Source organism: Bradysia coprophila, unplaced genomic scaffold, assembly GCF_014529535.1.
Source record: "Bradysia coprophila strain Holo2 unplaced genomic scaffold, BU_Bcop_v1 contig_87, whole genome shotgun sequence".
NCBI lineage: Eukaryota > Metazoa > Arthropoda > Insecta > Diptera > Sciaridae > Bradysia > Bradysia coprophila.
The window spans coordinates 1,722,910-1,746,085 of NW_023504014.1; the positions used below are offsets into that span (position 1 = coordinate 1,722,910).

Below are 23,176 nucleotides of genomic sequence, written 5' to 3' on the forward strand. Positions count from 1 at the left end.
AGATGCGAGACGAAAATAAATTAATATAAATAACAATTTCTTTCATTGAAACAAATTAAACGTGTCAAAATGCGCTAAAATTATTGTCAAATAAATTTGAACCATTTAACAGTGACATTTTCTTAAACACACAAAAAAACAGAAGCAAAAACTCAGCCACAACATTGTGTATATATGATTCTAATTGAATTTGAAGGGATCTTTTCTCGGGAAAATTTAGTGGAAATGCAACGGAACGCCAGGATACATATCGTCGATGAAATATTCCGAAAGTAATTACAGTCGACGTCAGTGAAATTTAGACATGAATTTGCGTCAGCTGTTTTTCGCAGCTGGTCCACCCATACAAACAAAACTGCTCAAACGTCTTTACACGGTTTTACACGAACGCTCGTATAAGCTCTTTATATGAGTAGACCAGCTGAAGCAAATACAAGCTTCCATTCCTCTCTACTGTTAAGTGCATTTTAATCGAACTTTTAGAAGCTAGAAACTCAATACATACGAAATACCAAGTCGAATAAGAGTCCGGGCTGAGGTCTCGATTAGTCGGTTCCACCCAGTGTCGTCCTTATCATTTCGAAGCCAAGGACAATTTCTAAATGTATTTGTAAAGACGACTCATAAAAAAACCTATTTTGTGGACTCGGGCGCCAGATTTTTAGACGTAAGCGTTAAATGTCGGTGGGTGCCAAGGGCTTGTGTCCTTTTTTTGCGAAAATGGCTCCACCTGAAAAAAGTTTTGATAATTTTTAACATTTTAGAAACGGTGAACGAATTACGGTTGAATCAATTGAATCGGTTCATTGGTTTGCGGCTGTTGGCAGGGCTTACTTTAGAGAATTAAAATTCTGAAAATTCCGAAAATTCTGAAAAAGTTCCGAAAAATTCTGAAAAAATTCCGAAAAATTCTGAAAAAATTCCTAACAATTCCGAAATATTTTTTAGGAATTTTTTCAGAATTTTTCGGAACTTTTTCAGAATTTTCGGAATTTTCAGAATTTTAATTCTCTAAAGTAAGCCCTGGCTGTTGCATGTATTTCCATTCAGTCAGTTAGGCAAAAAGCCCAATGACATGACGGTGTGTTTTGTCTGTTGATACAAGATCTTTTACTTCATTTACAACATATTACCAAGTAAAACATCACACAATGACCAGACCAGACAATCATCATCTCTTTTTTTGGTCATCGTTGTTCAGTAGCGTTAAAAACACTACTTTGTTCGTTTTCTGTTTTTCTATGTAACAACATAGACAGACCGTATCAGGTTGAGCCTCCCGTTAATTAGATAGTCTTTCCGAAAAGTTAAAACCTTTCAATCGACGATCAATGGACTAACACTGCAGCTCGAAAAGTTGTAACACAGTTCGTGAATGTACCATTTTGCAGATTTTTTTGCAATTCAAAATATAATTCGTCTAATTATTGCCGGAAAAGTATTTTTTGTAGAAACCAGCACGCCAATGGTTTTCCAATTTAGTGACCTGCCTAATTTTAGATTTTTGTTTTCTTTCAGGTTACGAAATAATCAAGATGTTAGTAACGACCCCCAGCTAACAAGGCGTTATGAAATCATTGACGCAGAAAATAAACTTATCATTTCAAATCCGAAAGAAGAGGATGCTGGAAAGTTTACCTGTAGACTACCGGATACGGGTGAAGAGAAGGAGTTCAATGTGGCTGGTGAGTAATAAAATCACCACCAATGATTGAAATCGATCAACTGAATAATGAACGCAACAACTTGTTTATTTGCAGCGAAAATGTATTTCAAACAACTGAATCACAATCAAGCTTTTGTTGAAGGTGAAAAGATGAAACTTCATTGTATAGCTTACGGAACAGAACCGGAAATTAAATGGGTTATCGGTGAGTGAATCGTTTTTTTAAGAATAAACTTGTGCGTACCTCCTTCAAAGCGCCAGCTTCTTCTTCACTGATAAACGGAAGTACAATTGGAAATTGCTCTGTCGGAAGTTGTTCCCAAAGCATTACATGCCAATTCGATCTCAACGAAATTTTCGTTAGTTTACTTGTTTTGGTGAACATCAATTTCGTTCCTCATGCATCATGCAAACGCCCACTTTAGATTTACTATTTAGACTTCGCATCCGCCAAAACAATTTCTGACGATTGTGTCTTCAGTTAATGTCTTAACTTAGCAAACGTTTTGAGGGATTCTTTTGAAATCGGACGCATTTTCTAGTGGAATTTTTAATACCTAGAAAGTACTTCTCCCCAAGAAGCCAAAGCCACTTTCAAAAAAAAAATCCGAAGTTTGTTTGGCTGGTTAAAGGTGATCAAAAACCGAAAACTTGCACTTTTCTTACAAAAATTTCTCCAGTTACACGAGCCGTACAGGGTCGTCTAAGGTGTCATTAGAAAGGTAATCATATGTACTATTGAGCCGAATAGGGACTTATTGGCTTTGAAATTCATCCACACCGAAATATGTGCAGTTAAAGTTTTCAACCGAAGACTTACATTGTTCTCACAGAAGTTTCTCGAGGTACACGAAGCGTAAATGGTCGGGTTGGATGTTATTGGAAAGATAATTTTCGGGTCTTATGGGGTTTGGAAGCATCTACGATGAAATATGAGCAATTTATCATGTCAATTTCTATTTCATTGTAGATGGATTCAGACCACATATAACCCTATTTGGTGACGAATTTTGTGTTTAAAGGACCCCAAAGAGTTCTGGTGTATAACTTAGTTGTCACACAGCTTGAAAACGTTTAATTGGCGTCAAAATGAATGTGATAGAGCCAAATGAAGAATGCAAATAAAAATAAGATTTTGTTGGAGGCTCTGGGCTGTCTGGAATTGAAATTTGAATTTTTAACTAGTTAGGTCACAGCACCTTCATTTTGACACCAATTTTGATTTTCTACAACGTGTGACCGTTGTCCGATGTTCACTAGAAATTAACCTTGTTGGGGCCCTTCTAAAAGCTGAAAAACAAAAGTCGCAAAACAAATGTCTTTCACCTTGCATAATCTAACAACATCAGTCTGTACGAAACCCGATGAGACAAGCTACACAGCGTAATTAGTCTCAGGATGGCCCACCGAGTCTACTACCTTACTTTATTAGTAATTAACTGCATTGATGAACCTATCCGGTGGCGGGACATTTCCACACCGTCAATATCGTCAGGAACGATATTATCGTTTTTTTGGACGATACTATCGTCTAAAAAACGATACTATCGTCTAAAAAACGATAATATCGTCTAAAAAACGATAGTATCGTCCAAAAAACGATAATATCGATACTATCGTCCAAAAAAACGATAATATCGTTTTTTGGAAGATAGTATCGTCTCAAAAACGATATTATCGTTTTTTAGACGATACTATCGTCCAAAAAACGATATTATCGGCCAAAAATTTTTCATCCAGGACGATAATATCGTCTAAATTGAAAAATTCTAAAATATTGTCTGGACGATAGTATCGTTTTCTTGTCGATATTATTGTTCAAAAAACGATATTATCGTTTTCTGGACGATATTACCGTTCTAGAAAATCTAATGGATATTTTCGTTTTCTGTACGATAATATCGTCCAAAACGATAATATCGTCCTGGGCGATATTATCGTTTTCTTAAACGATAATATCGTCCAGGACGAGATACTATCGTTTAAAAAACGATAATATCGCCCAGGACGATATTATCGTTTAGTTTTTCGTGGTAATATTGTCCAGGACTCAATTTTACTCAGAGGTGCAGCAAGAACCGCATTCTCTTCCAAAATATCGAAAAACAATTGTCAGAGGAAACCACCTACACATCAGTGTTTAAAAAAGGCGTTTAGTTCGTCCCTAAATAATTCATCTTTTTACGAAATGAATACATAAAAAGCGTTTTAACACGCCGAGCGATCCGGCCCATTGCCCCGGAGCGAAGCGGAGGGCCGCAATGCGAGCCGGGTGCCGGAACAGTGTCGGAACCTAGGAGTTAATTTTTTTTTTCTCGCATCGTCTCATAATTAGTCTGTGTAATTTTTCTGTATAAAATTTAAATTTACGGAACCAAATGAACCAATTTTTAATATATATTTGCCGTCTATAAAAAGGTGTTTATCTACAAGATTTTGTGTTTCGTCTTCAACAACCATCCAGAACGATAATATCGCCCAGGACGATATTATCGTCTAGAATTTTTATTTTAAATAAATTAAAAACGATATTATCGTCCTGGACGATATTATCGTCTCAAATTTAAAAAAATAAATAAATTAAAAACGATATTATCGTTCTGGATGATACTATCGTTCTGGATGATACTATCGTCCAGAACGATATTATCATCCCAAAAATTATCGCACAGGACGATAATATCGTCCAAAATAACGATAAATTTGTTCAGAAAAAGAAAATAACGATAATATCGTCCAGCGGATATTTTCATCCAGGATCCAGGACGATATTATCGTCAAAAAAACGATATTATCGTTTTTTGAACGATAATATCGTTTTTTAGACGATAGTATCATCAAAAAAACGATAGTATCGTCCAAAAAAACGATATTATCGTTTAAAAACGATATTATCGTTTTTTTTAAACGATAATATCGTCAAGAAAACGATAATATCGTCCTGAAAATATTTTAAAATTTATAATTTTAGACGATATTATCGTCCTGGATGAAATTTTTTTGGACGATACTATCGTTTTTTAGACGATAGTATCGTCTAAAAAACGATACTATCGTTCCTGACGATATTGACCGTGTAGTTATGTCGCCTCATCACCTATCCAACAACATCATTTCACGCAAATGGAAAATTGTTTTGATCAAACTAAAAATTCTATTTTAGGTAACGAAACATATGATGTATCCCGAGGTCGAATCACTCTCACACCCGATGAGAGAAATATCAAGAATGCGTTTTTATTCATTGATCAGGTAGAGCTCGATGATCGCAAGACGTACAATTGCACCGGAACTAATGTAGCAATTAAGTATGGCAACGCTAATTATACCGAAGCGCACGAATACATCTACGTTCGGGTTAAGGGTAACATTTTTGAATAAACATTTGTTTGGCTGTGAATGGACACATTTTTAAAAACGTTTTTTTTTTGTACATTTTAGGAAAGCTTGCAGCTTTATGGCCTTTCTTGGGTATTTGTGCTGAGGTGTTTGTGTTATGTGCCATTATCTTAATTTATGAAAAGAGACGTAATAAGGCCGAATTAGACGAAAGCGATACAGATCAAAGTCCTGAACAGTGAGTACAAGCAAATTTGTGCTACAGAAACTTTAATTTCGTTTGTTTTTTGGGTAACATTTTACGAATTGCCTTTCTTCGGTTCAGTACAGCGTAATCAATTTAGTTCGATCGAAATATTCAAAATTCTGGGTGTCGCTACAGTCGCTGTACTAGCTGAAGATAGCAATTAGCTTGTGGGATTTTTCTTGCACCTCTTACGGATTTTAGCCTTTTTCCATTTGTTGTTTGTGCTAGACGCTATGAATTGACAGTTTTCTTCCATAGCATTCATTCTTCAACTATCGCTATTTTGTCAGACTAAATGCTCTTTTCTACACTAATATGTCTAAGAAAGTCCTTTAGTCAGTCGATGAACTGTTTTACGTCATGCAACCTTATATCACAGAGTATTTTTAACAACTACTTTTGAACTTAAATTTGTGATGACATTTCAAATCAAATTTCATCTAATATAATGCTCCCGCTCACTTCAATGATCGTTTTAATGTTTAAATATTGGAACGAGAGATGCAACATGATTCGGACTCCTATAAAAAATCAGTGAATTTCGAACGTACCAAAAACTATAATTTTATCAACGATTAACGATTGTTCGTTGATGATAACAGCAAGCCTCCAACAATGCGTCTTCCGATCGAAAATTGAAATGGAACCCTAAATTTTCGGAAGTGCACGGGTTGACTCAGTGGTTACGTACTAGCCTTCCACCTGAATAATCCAGCTTCGATTCCTTTGTGGTGGTTATTGTCGTCTAACATTTTTGAAAAAGGATTCCGGGGAAAAGATATGAGTGAAAATACAGGACTTAAAAAACACCCCACTGTATGCTTTTCAACAAAGCGAATAAGCAAGTCAAAACATTCAACAAAACATTCATCCTTCTTAAGAGGCATCGATGCTTTGCTGAAGAGTATACATTTGGGCGTTTTTTAAATACTTGATTTTAGTTCACTTTTGATGATATCTTTTCACCAGAATTCATTTTCAAAAATATAGGACCGCAATAACGACCACGAATGTATTAGCTTTCAAAAGAAAATAGATTTGGCTGAGAAAAACTGAGGCATCGATACTTAGCTAAAATTTGCATAAACTGCTCACGTTTCTCAGAGCCAGTCAAACTGATACAACCAAATGTATTTTCTGTTGAAAGCTACCACATTCGTGGTCGGAATCATCAAAAATGAAATACGAGACACGCAAATGTAGGCTAGAATTTTAGCTAAGTATTGATGCCTTTCTCAAGACTGCACTTGTAATTGGCCGTAAAAGGCTGTTTGTGACGTCTCTACACAAATCAAATCAAAATATAGTAAAATGGAACAAACGTAAAGAGATTCGCTACGCTTGATGTATGTGAATGAAACTCCTAACCGAGACTGATTTCGCTAAAAACTAACAATTCACTACATCCATCGTTTCTCCACAACACTTCTTACTAGGGCGTATCGAATTTTGAGAATTTTAAGGGTCGCGATAGCCTGTGTGCGGAAAACGTAGATCATTGAAAACTAAGTCCAGGCATATGGTTGATGGATCCGAAGGTGCCCGGGAAGAAGTCCCACCGGACGACTTTAACTTTCAAATGGTCATAACTCGGAAAGTTAAGAGTATTTTTGAAAACAATGTTCTAGCAGGATGTAGAGCGTTAAAAACTCTACAAAACTGCCAAAGAAACCGATGGTCCAAAAGGTGTGTCTGTCGAGGTTTTCTAACATCGAAAGTTCGACATTTTGGTTTTTGACTTTTATTTCCTGAGAGACAAATTATTAACTTTAGCTTTTGGCATGAGGTTGTAGAGGAGGTCGAGTACTACCAGTACACTAGGCATTGTCCCGGTCGGCGATCCATCCGAAACCACTTTTTCAACATTTTTGAATGGACTTTTTAAGTGTACCCACGTCGCCCACGAAGCCATTGCAGACACTGTAACCGGTGTTGCTGAGTCGAGGTAACCTTGGCCAGTAAGGGCACATAATATTCCATAACAGTAGCTGAACTCTTTTACAAAATATTTAAGAATTCGATTTTTCGACATTTTTCGATATTTTTACAAAAGGTTGAACTTCGTGGTATACCGTGTCAATATAATGTGCTACATCGAGATCCCAAATATTTTGTAAAAGAGTTCAGCTACTGTTATGGAATATTATGTGCACTTACTGGCCAAGGTTACCTCGACTCAGCAACACCGGTTACAGTGTCTGCACTGGCTTCGTGGGCGACGTGGGTACACTTAAAAAGTTCATTCATTAATGTTGAAAAAGCGGTTTCGGATGGATCGCCGACCGGGACAATGCCTAGTGTACTGGTAGTACTCGACCTCCTCTACAACCTCATGCCAAAAGCTAAACTTAATAATTTGTCTCTCAGGAAATAAAAGTCAAAAACGAAAATGTCGAACTTTCGATGTTAGAAAACCTCGACAGACACACCTTTTGGACCATCGGTTTCTTTGGCAGTTTTGTAGAGCTTTTAACGCTCTACATCCTGCTAGAACATTGTTTTCAGAAATACTCTCAACTTTCCGAGTTATGACCATTTGAAAGTTAAAGTCGTCCGGGGGGACTTCTTCCCGGGCACCTTCGGATCCATCAACCATATGCCTGGAATCAAGCCTGGAATTAGTTTTCAATGATCTACGTTTTCCGCACACAGGCTATCGCGGCCCTTAAAATTCTAAAAATTCGATACGCCCTACTTCTTACTAACAACAACAAAATGTGATACTGTGAACTGTCTATCAGTATATTGGATTGTTCCACTGTTTGTTTAGTCTGACTGATAGTATTTTAACGGCCAAATCATCCAGCAGCATGTTTTATTTTTTGCTTTCAGAAAAAATGATCAACGCGGCAAAGAAACCGAAATAAGACAGAGAAAATAAGTGAATTGATCGAAATAATAAAAAAATAAATAATTCAAATTGAACATAAGAAATGTGAACATAACAAACACGCAAATTTGTATAAATAAAGTAAAAAAGAAATGGAGATTAAAAGAAGAATTTAGAACGATTTTTTAAGGATGATGGAGAGGAAACGGAAAGAGTTCTAAAAATGAAAAGAAAAGAATATTTAATTTGTAAATTAAACTGAAAATGATTCACAAATTATGCGCCAAAACAAAACTTCAGTACTTAATAAAGAAACAGAATAGAAATTAATGATTAAAAACAAAACAAACAAAATATAATTAAATTTAGACACATACTCGGTCGGGCATTTGTTCTAAATGATGTTCAAATCAAAGATGTTATGCAATAGTTTGTCGATCAAATTTTCAGCCAATAAAAACAGCAAAAATCGGAAAACAAATTAACAATTCATCCCATAATGGAGTGTCCCTTACCCCAAATAAAAATTTTAATTTCAATTGCCACACTATGGATGTACCGAAAACCGGCACAGTTCAATCATATATGTTGCATTGTACTACACATCTTAATTCTTAGAATATAATTAGTGATTCGACGATGGGCGGTCAGACGGAAATGATTCCCTTTTTTTTAAAATAATTTAACCAACAACCATCAAAAACAATCAGATCGCTCATTATGCGGTCTGTACAGATTAAAAAAAAATCCAATCGTCCAAAAAACAAAACAACACAAACTGCGTTCACTTTGATTGAACTAAAGACTGCCTCTCGGTGTCTCGATGTCTCAATTTTCCATTCGGTTTCTCATTTTTCCATTCGTTTGGATTGTCAATTGTCAATAAATTGTAATTGAAATAGAGTCATTGGTACCTGTTCGGATGCACACCTGTGACAAATAGTTTATAACTATTCTAAACCAAATTCTTTGTAATTCGTTTAAAACTGCTTGGAACAGTAGAAGAAAAAAAAAACATTTATGCTTCATGCGTCGGAAAAAAAGAGTTTTCACATTTCAATCACTACTTTCGACGCCCTCAGCATCTAAAATCCATTACATAACTCTTGCGATAAAAATGAAAAGTCTCGTTTTCGTTTGTTTATTGATCTCGGCTACGCCTTGGATCGACAAAATTCACACGAAAACTCTACTTTTCATCTTTTTATTCCCAGTTTTATGTAAAAGACTATTCTACTATCGATGGTTCTAAATATTCATTATTGTAGTCTATCGTTCATTGAACTATTGTAACTTATAACCGTGAATCTTGTCTATTGAATCAGAAAATTGTGGCCCGAAACCAAATTTATTTCTCTCTAAAACAGCATATTCTATTCAAACGATAATTTCGTAATAATTCTCGAATTTCTATGTGAAAAAAAAACAACACAAAACTCTGTGTAGGCTTACAAAATTTGTTATTAGGATACACAATTTAACAAAAAAAAAAATTAAACAAATTTATGATAGAATGTATACATTAAATTAGTGAACCGCGGAGGAAAAATAATTTTCTAAAATTAAAAAACTTCATTTAAAAGAATTACATTAAAACATTGATTAACTGCAGTTCAACAGTAAGAAATTCTTCGTTAAAAAATTAATAATAATCGCGAATAACCAGCATTCTGGATCTGTTATAGACCGTTGATGATTTTCGATCGCGTCAAAGAAAGGATACCTTGCTTCCGTACATCTGCCTTTATTATTTTATTTTGCATTAAAATAGTCGCTTGAAATTTATAAATATTTTACTTATATCAAAACACAAAGCACATTATTTTATTCAATCCAAAAACCAAATTGTTACGAACTATATTTTCATTTTTCTATTTTAAAAAAGTGAACTAAGTTGAAATTTATAAAAAAAAACCTTTTTAGATCGTTCATTTCATTCTCTTTATTATTATTATTAGTAGCGCTTGGAACGCTGTTAAATTACTCTTTGTTCTATCATTGTTGACGAAATTTTTAGATTAATTTCATTTTGATTAAACATTTTTTTTTCTTCGAAAACGAAGGGATAACAAGTTTTTATTACACTTTTTTTTCGAAAAGAAGAAGAAAAAACCAACACATTGAGTATTATATTAAAAAAAATTGTTAAAACTTTAATTTTAGATATTGAAAAAGTAAAAGAAAAGAAAATTTTGTAATTTAATTTGTTTCGAATAAATTTTACTAAAATCAGAAAGACATTTTTTATTTAATTTAAGAGCAATCATTACTTGTGCCTTGACTCAAAACTCAAACATTTTTACCGTAAAAAGTAAACACAGTCTACGTACCAATACCCTCTCTAGCAAACAAACTTCGTTTTGACACTGTCAAAATACCACCTTATTCCTTTGTTTGTAGAATCATGCACTGTTGCCTAATTTCTAATTTTACATGTAAATGCAAAGGCTACGTTGCATTTTTACCCCCTTAATAAATAAAGTTAGGTTGCTGGAGAGGTATTGATATTACCGAAATTTATGTCACGACACACGGAAATTTGTTAGATGTCGCACATATTTCTTTTCAATTTTTTTCAAATTAGTTGTCAACTTTCATCCAGCTAACCTAAAAAATGTAAAAATTTCAAATAAATTTCTCGAATTTGAGGTTAGTTGGTTAGTTGGTTATTTGACATTAAAAAAGACCCATATTCTAACTGGTTTCAATTTGTCACGTGTTAGTATCAAGAATTCTCAACATGGTTCTAAAATAAAGCATTTTATGCTCAGAACTATCGTACTTTCTAGAAACGTCAAGTGTGTATCACTTACTGTGATAAGCCTTTGGCTTATAGATAATGCCGTTTCATTGCCTTTTTTCTAAAAATTTAACAAACTTATCGTTCACTGCCACAGTTTCAACGACCTTTTACTTTACTAAGTTCATTTCGGGATTAAAATTTCCAAAACAAATCTCTTAAGCTGAAATTGTGCAGTTGAATATTTAAAAAAAACGCGACGTATGGTACTTTCAATAACTTTCAATGAAATATGCTATTTGTGATGATGGATTTACATTAATTGCATTTTATGTAAGTCACAGCGACGGTATTTGTGTTCAAGGTTCAGGCTCAAGAAATCATTGTTCTTAATATATTTTGCTTAATCAACCTAATACCAATCATTCTTGGGTTTCTTTTTGTAAAGAAAATGACAGCTAATAAAACTGCAGTAGAAACATTTTTCATAACAAATCTAGTACTTCGCAGTCAACACATATTAAGTGGTTAAGATTTGAATAATTATTGATTCAGAACAAAAAAGCAGGAAAAAAGTTTCTAAAGTTAGTTTTGGTGGTTGTAACAAAGAAAGAATGCCCAATCAACACATCGACTAACAACTTTTTTGTGTTTCCAGGAAAAAGAAACGGATTGCTAGAAACTATGACTAAAAATGAAAATTACTTAAGTCATTCGACTAAACATTAAATAAATGAATCGTAATAAAAACTTAAATTAAAAGAAAAATAAAGTAAAATACCGTTGTTACCTAGTAATAGAGAAGAAAAACAAACAAACCAAGCTAATGAAAAGATTAAATTAACATTAAAAAATTAATAAACTTGTGTGCTGGCGATTTTTATTTCTTTCATAATATTCAATTGACGCATCTTTGCCACAATTAAGCGGATACTAATTAGAAAGCAAAACACATAAAAAATATATTCAAAGTTATCAAAGTTGGTAAAAACATTTTTTACTGTAAATATACTTGTACTTCTAACAAATTTCTCTGTTTTTTTTTTCTCGAACATAAATGTAATTGAAACAATTAAAAAATTGAATTTTAAATTTTCAGTGTTATCGGATTCGTAGCATTTTTTTAAACAAAATATTTTTACCAAAAAATGGAAGGAAGCTAAGAAAAGAAAATAATTTTGAATTTTCGTAATTTGGAGTTTCTGTTGATTTTTGTTTTAAATTACTTTCGATAACTTAACAAATCGAACAAATGTGTCTATAGAAACTCAAGAACTGATTTAAACATCACTGCCAATAGGATGACTCGGACACAATAAAATTTCATTCTAATGAAACAGTCTCACAATTTTACCCTTATCATTTCCCCGATTGTCATGTTATTTTGCTCGAGTTCATGCTCGATTCGATGAAATGAAGGAAGAGATAACATTGAAAATTTGGTTCTGTAAACGACGAAAAACTCTATCAATTTCCAGTCAATTAGAACATTTAATTAAAATGATATATGCGTCAAAAGCCCTCCATTTCATTATTCAATCACTACTGTCGACGTCCTCAGCATGTAAAATGTATACTCAGAAATACAACCATTTCTTTGACTGAAGTCTACTGGTTTTGTCAATTCGACCATGCATGCCTATGGTAAAAAATTTGATAGAGAAACTTTAAAGTGACATTCAAAGTTGAGGATTTTGTAAACGAAACGTTCAAGCAGGGAATAGGTGTCATTCGTTAGTTTTTGTTGTCCAAATGAAGATCACCTTCACGTAATTAATTTTTACCAATTTTTGAGTATAGTAAAGACATTCAAACGATTCCAGTTCCTAGACAATTTTTTACAGCCCATCGAGTAAAGTCCCCTCAATTCCTAATAGTTCCTGTGTTTTAGTTTTGATAAACTGAATCTATTTTAAACCGCAATATATATATGGATCAGACTAAAAATCAACAGAATCTCCAAAAAAATTTTTTTTTTTTTTACTTTAACCGAATCGTATAAAACTTATCGAAGCTTTGTTAACCAATTGTTATTTCAATATAAAATCATAATAAAATTTATATTTTTTCATAAAATATGATATTTTCTACCCAATATATTTGTATGTTTGTATAAATTATAAAAATTTGTTCTTCAAATGTTATAAAAAATGTAAATAAAAAAAATAATTAATTTAGAAAAGCAAAATGTCATTGATAACACTATCCTATGAAATGAACCTACTTCAAAAAATTTTCTTTAATAAACCAAAAACACATAAAATGCGTAATTGTATGGGCATGGGCGAAGAGAATATATAAAAACTAACTACTGAAATGGAGAATCAATTGAAGTTATACCTAATGAGAACCGAACAAAGCTTTTAAAAGTTTATATTTGTAATGACAAAAAAAAAATATTTAAAAAAAATGAAAATGAACTTGCATTGCAACATTAAATGAAAAGATATAAATTGATTTTAATTAGCCTATTACCCTTCACAACCGGCAATTTAATCATTTTTAAATTTGTTTCTTCTTTTAAGGTATACAAAACACAAAATATTTTACAATTTTTTTTTAACTACAGTTGGTATTAATTATATGAGAAGTTTGTTCCATCGTCGAGTAAAAACGATTTTTGACAAGCTGAAAACGAACGAGAGCATCCACAGACGCATAACGCTTTTGCGAACAATTTGTCAACAAAAACTTTTTGGTTATGTTTCTATGGACCACACTTTGACAGCTCAAATATAACCGTGGAACAGACCTATAATCTGATCGATTTTTAAGATATCTTGATGTGAAAATAAATGTACATCTAAATGCAAAAAGGTTACGTGTCGCATTAGCAAATTATACGAAAAATGAAGCTTAAATATACGAATTTTCGTATCGAGCATTTTAACCATTTGTATTCGTAATGTTTATATCGTACAATCGAGCGTACGCAGGCGCATTTGACATGTTAAGAAAATTGATCAAATTATGTATGACATACCGAATTATTTGGTAATGTAGCCGCGTCAGTTGCTAGTCTGAACATAATATTGATGTGGTCTTAATGATCATTGAGATTTAGTTTTATTGAAATTAAATTTTATTTTCAATTCCTGTTCGTAAATTCACGCTCACACGTGTAAAACGTAAAACAGAATTATCTTACCATAGACTTAGCTCACTCCATAACTGTACTGTAAGCTATATTTAACGTGGCTGTAAGAAAAAAAAATTACTTCAACATTGAATTGCTTGCTTCATACAGCAAAATTCAAGGTACATTGCTTTGTTCAGGGCCTTTTTTTGGTAAATTTTTTTGGAAAACTTTACCAAAATTTACCAATTTTTTGGAAAAGTTTACCAAAGCTTTTCTAAATTTACCAAATTTGCCAAAATTTACCAAATAAATTTTTGGTAAATTTTGGAAAATTTGGTAAATTTTACCAAAAAAAATTACCAAAAATAGGCCCTGGCTTTGTTACCTACTTTAAATCACATTCTATTCCGAATTTGAAGATTTATCGACTTTCAAACTTTCATTTGAAAACTCTTACTATCATCAGAAAACAACAAAATCTATTGACAGCATTCCAATAAACTCAAAACAAATGGAAAGTGGAAATGCCCGTACGTTAAGAATGGTGTTTAATTTCCTCTCCGGTGAAGCTGCAGTCCTCAGTCACCTGGGAATTTGATTAGATTTTTAATATAAATAGGCACATAACGTCATCTGCTGTAGACCGATTCATACATTGCATTATGCTAAAACTATGACGAAATACAGACTATGAGCAAAGATAGTGTGTGAGTACAGTGTACACTCCTGAAATAATTTACCTATGCAACTCTATCAACAGCTGGTTGTTCTTCAACATTGTACGTTTGTCACTAATCAATGCTTTTCGAGGTGTTTTCTTTATATCCGTGATAAATGAAGATCGTACTAAAGAGAGAAGGGAAACCAGTCTGCTAAACAGTATAGGCCTGTAACTAAAAATGCAGAGATTTCACAATCAGCAAATGTACACAAATTGAAGTGATCAGCATCATTATTGTGAAAATCTGAAAACTATCGCGAACAATTATTGAAAAGTCAGAACGTTTTATTTAAAGGGCACCGATACTGAACTGTAATCAACAGAAAGGAAAGACATTATTAATCCAGAGAGTGTTGGTTCAGGGCTCATTGGAAGGCAGTAATCTTCGGATGGATAAGATTTTGTGAGATCGATATATGAAGATTCTTCTTGAGACGTCGATAAAGATGTACTTGAACAGTTCAATATTAAATTAAGTCTAACCGTTTTGTTTTTCGTTTATTAATTTTGCTTTAAGTGTTTTTATGTTAAAATAAGAACATACATTACTGAAAGCAATGCATTTTAATTAGAATCATTTCAAACATAAATGTTTAAATTATGTGATAACAAAAAAAAAGTTCGCATTAAAAATAATATTAAAAAAATATTTAAAAAAAAAACATTAAAAAAATATATAATATTTAAGTGCCTACAAAACGTTCATGTCACATGTCTCTAATTTAATTTTGGTTCTTTTGTGTTTAATTTTGGTTGAATTTTACAAAAATAAATAAAATATTTGAAAAGAGAACTAGTAACTCCAAACCAAAATTTAACTATTAAAAGATGAAAATTTAAAAAAGAAAATGGATGATCTAACAAAATAAAATATATAAAACACATTGCCGATCGATTAAGTAAGCTCGATTTTAAAATTAAAAAATTACGATAAAACTTGTACAGAATTTAAAAAAAATTAATAAAAAAGAAGAAGAAAACGTAAAAAAAAATAATTTAAAAAAATGAAAGAAAAAACAAACAACAGGCGATAAAAAACTTATAAATTATGAAATAAAAAATGATTATGCACATAAAAGCCACCACAACCCAGTTAAAATTTAGAGAAAAAAATAAATCAGCAACAAAATTTCGAATAAAGAAAACAAACTGAGAAAAGTTTTTTGATGCAATCTTCTAAAATTAAGACATTCAGTAAAAGAGTAGCATAAATTAACAAGAATAAAACAATTAGTTTAACTTCTCTTGTTTCTTAGAAATGCAAAGAAAAATAAGGAGAATAAAAAATTAAAACAAAAAAAAATGGAAACTAGTAACTAATAAAATTCGGCACTTATTTACTCTCTAAAACTCTCTACAAAATTATTATAATGAAAAAACAAAAATAATGGTAAGTGCACCCTCCTTTTTTCCCCCACACTCAAAACACACACGCAGACATTACATATTTAAATTAATGAAATTTAAATTAACATAAAATTAAAGTGTAGTTATTAAATAAAAATTATTGAAGAAGATAATTAAAGTATAAAAAAAAAGAAAAACTAAATTGGAAAAATGAAATAAAATTTTGAAGAAAAAACAAAAATCTAGACAAAAAATAACTGATAATATTGTTACTATGTATAATGTTTGACCAATAAAAACAGTTGATTTAAATATTTAATTCATTTTTTGTTTAAGCGAAGACGTTCAAATTATCAAAAACTATAATCGACAATTTCAACCAAATATTTTCTTTTTACAAATGAAAATTGATTACTTTCATAATCAGCTGCAAAATTAGAAACTTGCAACAACAATCTACTGTGCAAGCGTCTCGAATGCAGGAAGGGTGGAGAGTATTGGACGAGTGCCTAGAATTAAAATTAGAGTAACAATTGTTACGCGGAAACTCACATATTTCGCTATATTAAAAGATAACGGTGGCTACGTAACAGGTTATGGAATTGTGTTTTTTGTATGTGCAGATGGGCGCAGACTTCATTCGCATGAAGTTTTGTGTGATTCTCTAAAATAACAATAGATCGAAGTGCCTCCGTTGCTTTTACGGCCCTTTCAGTTGTTTTTTTTAAATATATTTTTGAGACAAATCTATTACATTTAGATGGTATTTAAGACAAATCAGAATTTAGTAATTTTCAGGACTTTAATTACCTGAGGTGGAAAACACACGAGCAATTTTGCGTTGATGGGATCGACAATTATGCTGCGTTTTCCATTGTAATTCCATATTCACCACAGGCACGAAACGCTACATTGTCGATCCTATCAACGCTCGTGTGTTTTCGACCTAAAACAGGCTCTGCTTTTCATCTACGAAAAGAAAATTATTTCAAAAATATTGCTACCTGTAGGAGAAAATATACGAAAATCATACGAAAATGGCTAGTAGATAAACACTGGCGACGAGCAAAACAACAGCGTTGTTTATACAGCTGTTCTGGTTTCCACTGGACCGCTCTGAAAACTGATATGTGGTCGTTCAAAGTCTAGAATTCGTTATTGTCTCATCTTTGTTGTGTTCATTTTCTCATTCAAGCATATCACGGTATTAAATCTATCACATTTCTGGTTTAATGTTGATTCATTTATTTGATCTTCTACTTCTATAACACACGATTAGTCAATTCTGTACGGTTTTTGTACTATTTTGCATTAACATCTAAATGATTCATCTAACTGTTTATACCTACTAATATCAGTTCATCGTTGAATTTTATTTAAACACATTTGCTCTTTCTAACACTTGTATACCCTACTAATTATTGCTGTTTTCAAAAAGCTTCAAGAACAAAATAAATTTGAGCTGGTGTCGGTTTCTTTTGTGTACTGTCTTTCAACACTGTAAAAGTATGATGAATTAAAACACGAAAACGCTAAATTTTTCATTTCAGAGAGAAATTGAAATCACACAAGAAGTAAAATCCCAATAGCGTTATCATGTCGGCGAAATGCCCATCATCATCAAAAGACGAACTACATCGTTTATTATGATCATTATTTTAATGTTAAGTTTGAATAATATAAAAATGAATTTATTTAATTTTTCCTTTTTTTATAATTTAATTTAAAAATTAATTTTTTTCTAATTTTCTTAATTCGTTTTTTTTCATTTTCGATATTTTTGTTAAATTAATTTTTTTATGTATTATGCTCGATTCTTTGTACTTATGAAACCTTCGTATTTTGATTTTAATTTCAATAAAGAGAAATAATGTTAATTAATGAGTTTACACAGTAAAAACGTCACAAAATTAACAGTTTCGTAACGTTTCGTACACAAGGATACTACATGATTACATCGGGATATAACATTGTAATTCCAGTCGCAGTCAGTAATTGTTATGTCCGATAATAACCCTAGACGCCCAAACGTTAACACTTAACAATCAATAGAAAAATGATTGACGATGTTTTCTATTAAAAAATTTAAAACATTGAAATTTTTTAACTCTATATGCCTGTATAGCTCAATATAGCTGTATATAGGTATATATAGATGTCCGTATATGGAATCCCTGAAACCCCACACACATAACAAATTATTTCCATGTTAACAGAAACTCTCTAAGTATCATTTTTCCCAAGATATTTCTATTTTACTAAAATCCAATATGGCCGCCGGCAGCCATTTTGTTAGGAGACCGGAAATAGTACCGACGCTTTACATTCGTTAATACCTTTCAAACAAAAAAAAATTCATGAAATTCGGTCAAAATTTACTCGAGATATTGTCAAAATACACCACGTTCACTGTACTTCCGAGTAGCCAGATAAGAGCTCACTCCAAGAGACCTAGCTCACGCTCCGGAGAACATAATTTCATAATTTTTTTTTCCCTGAATGGTACGGTCAATACCTATCTAATAAAGCTAAAACAGACGAAATATGTTCAAATGTGGCCGACCTACAAGCAAAAACTGCTTGCCGCCCTGTGCCTGTTCCACACCAAGGGGTCTAACTCACGAGTCGGTCATCCGATTTCCATAAACTTTTTTCTTGTCGATCGGTATTGTAAATACCTTTTATTTGACGTATCACTTACAAGTGTAACGTTTGAATGTCCGGAGATATCTTCGAAAAACCGTAAAGCACTTATTGGGCCACAGCTCGGGAGGGGTTGATCCAAAATCACTCATCTTCGAACTTAGCCTGTCTTTTGACATTACCAAACGGGAAAAAAAAAATTTTCAAAATCGGATGCGTTTTACTCAAGTTATCGTGCAGACGGACAGACGGACAGACGGACATTTTTTTTTCGCGGATTTGGCACCTCTAGACAACCACAATAGGTTTCCCCTTACTCAGGGAGTCCAATTCGACGTGTTACAAACGTATGCGTAAACCTATAAGACCCCAGTACTTCGTACGGGTCTAAAAACGAAAGAAAACTTTGTTTGAAATTTATATTTCTTCCCATTGTTTTACCATTTTTTCATCAAGACCGACTACAGGTTTCATTAATTTATAAAGTTCGTCGATCGCGTATTTTAAATGTCGGTTTTAATTTTCGTGACTAGTTTGACGAACTCCAATCCGATCAAGGATGACTCTTTACGGATCTTCCGCTAAAACATTAGGAACAACATAAGATTTTCTTTGGAATGTCTGGCGTGCCTGACAAGTAAAATTTGTGAATTTTTGAACGAGCAGACCTGTCAAGAAAAAATTTTAGTTTTCAATTGCATTCTTTCTTTAGCTCCAATACTAGGCCCACCTTCGTTAGGCCACTTCTAGCGCTAAAAAAATAAGAGTCATATCGGCTAATGCAACAATTTGGCGTATGTCTCGAACCATGAGAACCTTATGAGAAAGTATACATGCCGGCTCTCGGTCTATATGTGACTGTATACATAACACATTTTACTCGTACCTCTAACCACAAAGATACAGGTCTTCAAAATGGTAAGTTGACATTTAGTAAAACCCAATGTATGAAAGTAATCCTCTAAGCGATTAGCACATAATGCGACTTATACATTGATAAAAAGTCGTGGGGCCTTCGTATCACAGTCCTATTTTCCATTTTCGAGAAGGTGCACGCAAACAGGAGAAGGATTCACGCAAACTCGAGAAAACGTTTTAGGCCCTGCTCAGTACGGCAAGACGAATTTATAATTTCCAATTTGTAAAACGAGTTTGATCTGTCTTTTTAGAACATCCAACACTCAAAAAAGCAACCGAAAAAATTAGAAGCAGCGACTGTAAGCATACCAATTGTGAGTAAATGTTTTGGTAACTGGTAAGTGAATGATATAATTGAGGGTTCCATTTCGGAAGTTTTTCACTTTAATGCTGCGGAGACACCAATAGAAGAAATTAGTTTCGTACTCACTTTCGCAATTTTCAATTTTTTTTGCGAGGACAAATTTGTTCGAAATGTTTTCGAAATTCGAACTGTAGCAAATTCCAAGGGCCCATATATTTACCATGGCACATTCGAATCGTAAGTCTTGATTTCCACTTATACGAAAAAAACACTTCATTTTCACTCCGTTTTTACTTTAAACAATGAAAAACAGGTGTGGTTTAGCTAAACGGAGGCAAGACGAGTGGTTTTTTTGTAAGTGGAAATCAGTCATAAGTATGACGACGATGATATTGATGCAATGATGAAATTTTCTACTTCTCTCCATCTCCGACATTAATACAAAATCTTTTTTTTTATGAAAAAGAAACTTTTATTTCACGGAATTCCGAAATCTACACGAGATGCGTGCAGTAAAATCTACTTTCTAATTCCTTAAATCTGTCCACAATTTGCAATAACGATCTTCGCCGAGGTATCACCATCTTCGCTGCCATACGATTCAACCTATAAAAGAGGCCACAGCGTTTCAGTCATGAAAGTTAACCAAAACCGTAGCTAGAATGCTCACCTTCTTAACAACATCCATTCCTTCGACCACTGTGCCAAATACTACATGCTTGCCATCGAGCCAAGACGTCTTAACAGTGGTGAGGAAAAATTGACTTCCGTTTGTTCCGGGACCGGCGTTAGCCATGGACAAAACTCCTGTCATCAAACCAAACATTTCAGTTTTACTGCTGCGATAAATTCGTAAAGACATTGTTCAGTCAATGCCACTTACCTGGTCCGGTATGCTTCAACACGAAATTTTCATCTTCGAATTCGTTTCCGTAGATCGATTTGCCACCTGTACCATCTCCTCTCTAGAAATGGAAATTGAATTGAAAAAGTGGAAACCGGTAAATTGGCAGCGTTGTTGTTACCGTGAAATCGCCTCCTTGACACATGAAATCGGTGATGACGCGATGGAATGTACTATTCTTGTACCCGAATCCCTTTTCTCCAGTGCACAAAGCACGGAAATTTTCAGCTGTTTTTGGAACAACATCAGCTCGAAGCTACAAATTAAAATCACTTTCAATCGAGTGTATACAATGGAGAGCACGCGTGATACTAAATTTTCATTCGGAATTCTAAAGAAAAAAAAACTTGGAAAAATGTCCATAGAAATACCTCAATAATTATACGGCCGAGTGCTCTTCCATTGGCAGTAATATCCATAAATACTCTAGGCTTCGACATTTTCGTAGAAATAGAATTTACTTCGGTTAAGTGCTGATGATAGACTGGCTAAACGAGTTTCTTTAAATTACTGACACTTGCAACAAAATGCCGGCAAATCGATCAAATCGGGCAAACCATTTATACAACACTGAAGACTGAACCTGAACCATCTGGACTGAACTGACAACATAAATTCTTTTCAGGCAACCCTAATAATGAAATTGGTCATTGTTTGAGCGCGAATTTTAGTTTTCTCATCATATGCAGCAAAAGGAGTTCGTTAATTTTTACCGATTCCATGTTCCATTTCCAATTTCCATTGATAATGGCATAGTCATCTTCACAACGGCGGCAAGAAAACAGTCATTTTCTACCCTCCGATGAAAATTTGGAAGTCTTGGTTGTGAAACACGTTGTGTTTTCCCGGGAAAAAAGTGGGAAATTGCTGGGTGACTTGTAAACCTTGCTACGCTCTGGCCAAAAACAACACCACCCCCAAAATGCAATTTTCAAACGTTTCTTTCCTCGTTGAACAAATAGCTATTTCCCAACGCATGCATGTTAAAATGCGAATAAGAACCGGAGGCGAGTTATGGAATCGAATTCGCTAAAAAAAGCCTTTCACCATAAGTTAGGAGCACTATTCTATTGAAGGACTGCGTCAAATCTTATGCCTTGTGTAATGAACAAATGTCATTCGTAAAAATGACGGGGTTTCGAAATGGTGATAGATGTGTAGCTGAAACAATAAAAGGATAGAGGGTTTTGGTTTTCCTCGATATTCCGGCCGGAGAAAAACCAAAACCCTAATTCATTGTTTCCACGGTCAAGGAAAACACAACCAGTTTTTAATAAAAGGAAAGTCGGCAGCAGATCAATACTATATGATAGCACACTCGTACGTGCCAATGAAAGTCTAGAACAGGTATGGTCGATCGGCGAATTCGTCTTAAACGCACTCACATTTTATGTCAAAATAATATGAAAATGAGTGCGTTTAAGTATTTTTATGTCCTCTGAGCGGACAATAGACCATACCTGTTTTACACTTTGATTGGTACGTGCGACGTCGAAAAGCCTCCAAACATTGATACATGTACGCATAAGTACACTTGCATGTGTTGTCTACACGAAACAAATGAAAAGCCTGTACTGATACCATCAGCCTCTAAATATGTTCTATGTTAATGCTAGGATCAGTGCTCTGACACTATGAGATTGTAATACGTCAAATTAATTATATTTGAAACGCTCGATAAACAAAATATCATTCATAAATGTTGGACAAAGGATTTGAAGGACTCAATCGAAATGTTTCCTTCAAGCAGCCAACAGCCGTGTAAGAAAATCAAATAATCAACTCAATAATGAGCTTCTCAGTCGCAACAGTCATAAGAAGTGTTTACACGATAGCATAATTTCAATTTAACGGTTTGATAACATCGTAAAATGAGAATCCTACTGCGATCATTAAATGGTTTCATTTTAATAGTAGATTACATGAATGTTCTGAAAGAACCAGGTTAAGGAAACTCTGAGTTGATCACGAAGGCGGTGACACACAAATTGAGTTCAGCGGCTACGAAGTTTATATGAAAAAGGCAACGTAACAAAAACAAAATTCCGAATTTCCTAAAAAAACATTTTCTTCAAGTTGATTTCACACACAATCTGTACTGAGTGCGTTTATCGATTTCGGTGTCACCCGCCTTCGTGGGTGTCTTAACCTGTTCTTTCAGAACCTTGGATTACATGCCTAATTGCAATGTTCTGAAATAACAGGTTAATGCCTTTGCCCAACGCACTTCAAGCCAAGGTTCTGAAAGAACAGGTTAAGACACCCACGAGGGCGGCTGACACACAAATTTTGACAAATAGATGCTATTTATTGAACATACTCATTACAGATTGTTTGAAATGTCAACTTGAAGAAAAAAAAAAGTTTTTATCAGGTTGACATTACAAACAATCTGTAATGAGTATGTTCAATAAATAGCATCTATTTGTCAAAATTTG

General features: G+C 33.5%; 2 protein-coding genes across 5 annotated transcripts in view; one reads left to right on the top strand and one right to left on the bottom strand.

Moving 5' to 3' along the window:
• Nucleotides 1-17,846, top strand: part of LOC119084641 (basigin) — a 55,275-nt gene extending 37,429 nt beyond the window's left edge. The window contains exons 3-7 of one of the 4 annotated variants that reach the window (XR_005089105.1): nt 1,519-1,685; nt 1,761-1,871; nt 4,830-5,030; nt 5,108-5,339; nt 5,376-5,809. Coding sequence is in view for 3 of the 4 variants with exons in the window: in XM_037194708.1 (XP_037050603.1) it covers nt 1,519-1,685; nt 1,761-1,871; nt 4,830-5,030; nt 5,108-5,243; nt 8,085-8,133 (664 nt within the window). In the remaining variant the exon portion in view is untranslated. Of the gene's footprint in view, nt 1-1,518; nt 1,686-1,760; nt 1,872-4,829; nt 5,031-5,107; nt 5,340-5,375; nt 5,810-8,084; nt 9,687-11,480; nt 11,657-17,519 lie in introns of those variants that run through there. The other 3 variants (XM_037194708.1, XM_037194709.1, XM_037194710.1) reach the window with 3 other exon arrangements.
• A 2,436-nt stretch (nt 17,847-20,282) lies between these two features.
• Nucleotides 20,283-21,305, bottom strand: LOC119084644 (peptidyl-prolyl cis-trans isomerase-like). Its single transcript, XM_037194711.1, has 5 exons — nt 21,110-21,305; nt 20,860-20,994; nt 20,718-20,799; nt 20,505-20,641; nt 20,283-20,440 (listed from the first exon to the last, which is right to left on the bottom strand). The coding sequence occupies exons 1-5, from the start codon at nt 21,176-21,178 to the stop codon at nt 20,369-20,371; spliced, it is 495 nt and encodes a 164-aa protein (XP_037050606.1). The 5' UTR covers nt 21,179-21,305; the 3' UTR covers nt 20,283-20,368.
• Nucleotides 21,306-23,176: the final 1,871 nt, after the last annotated feature.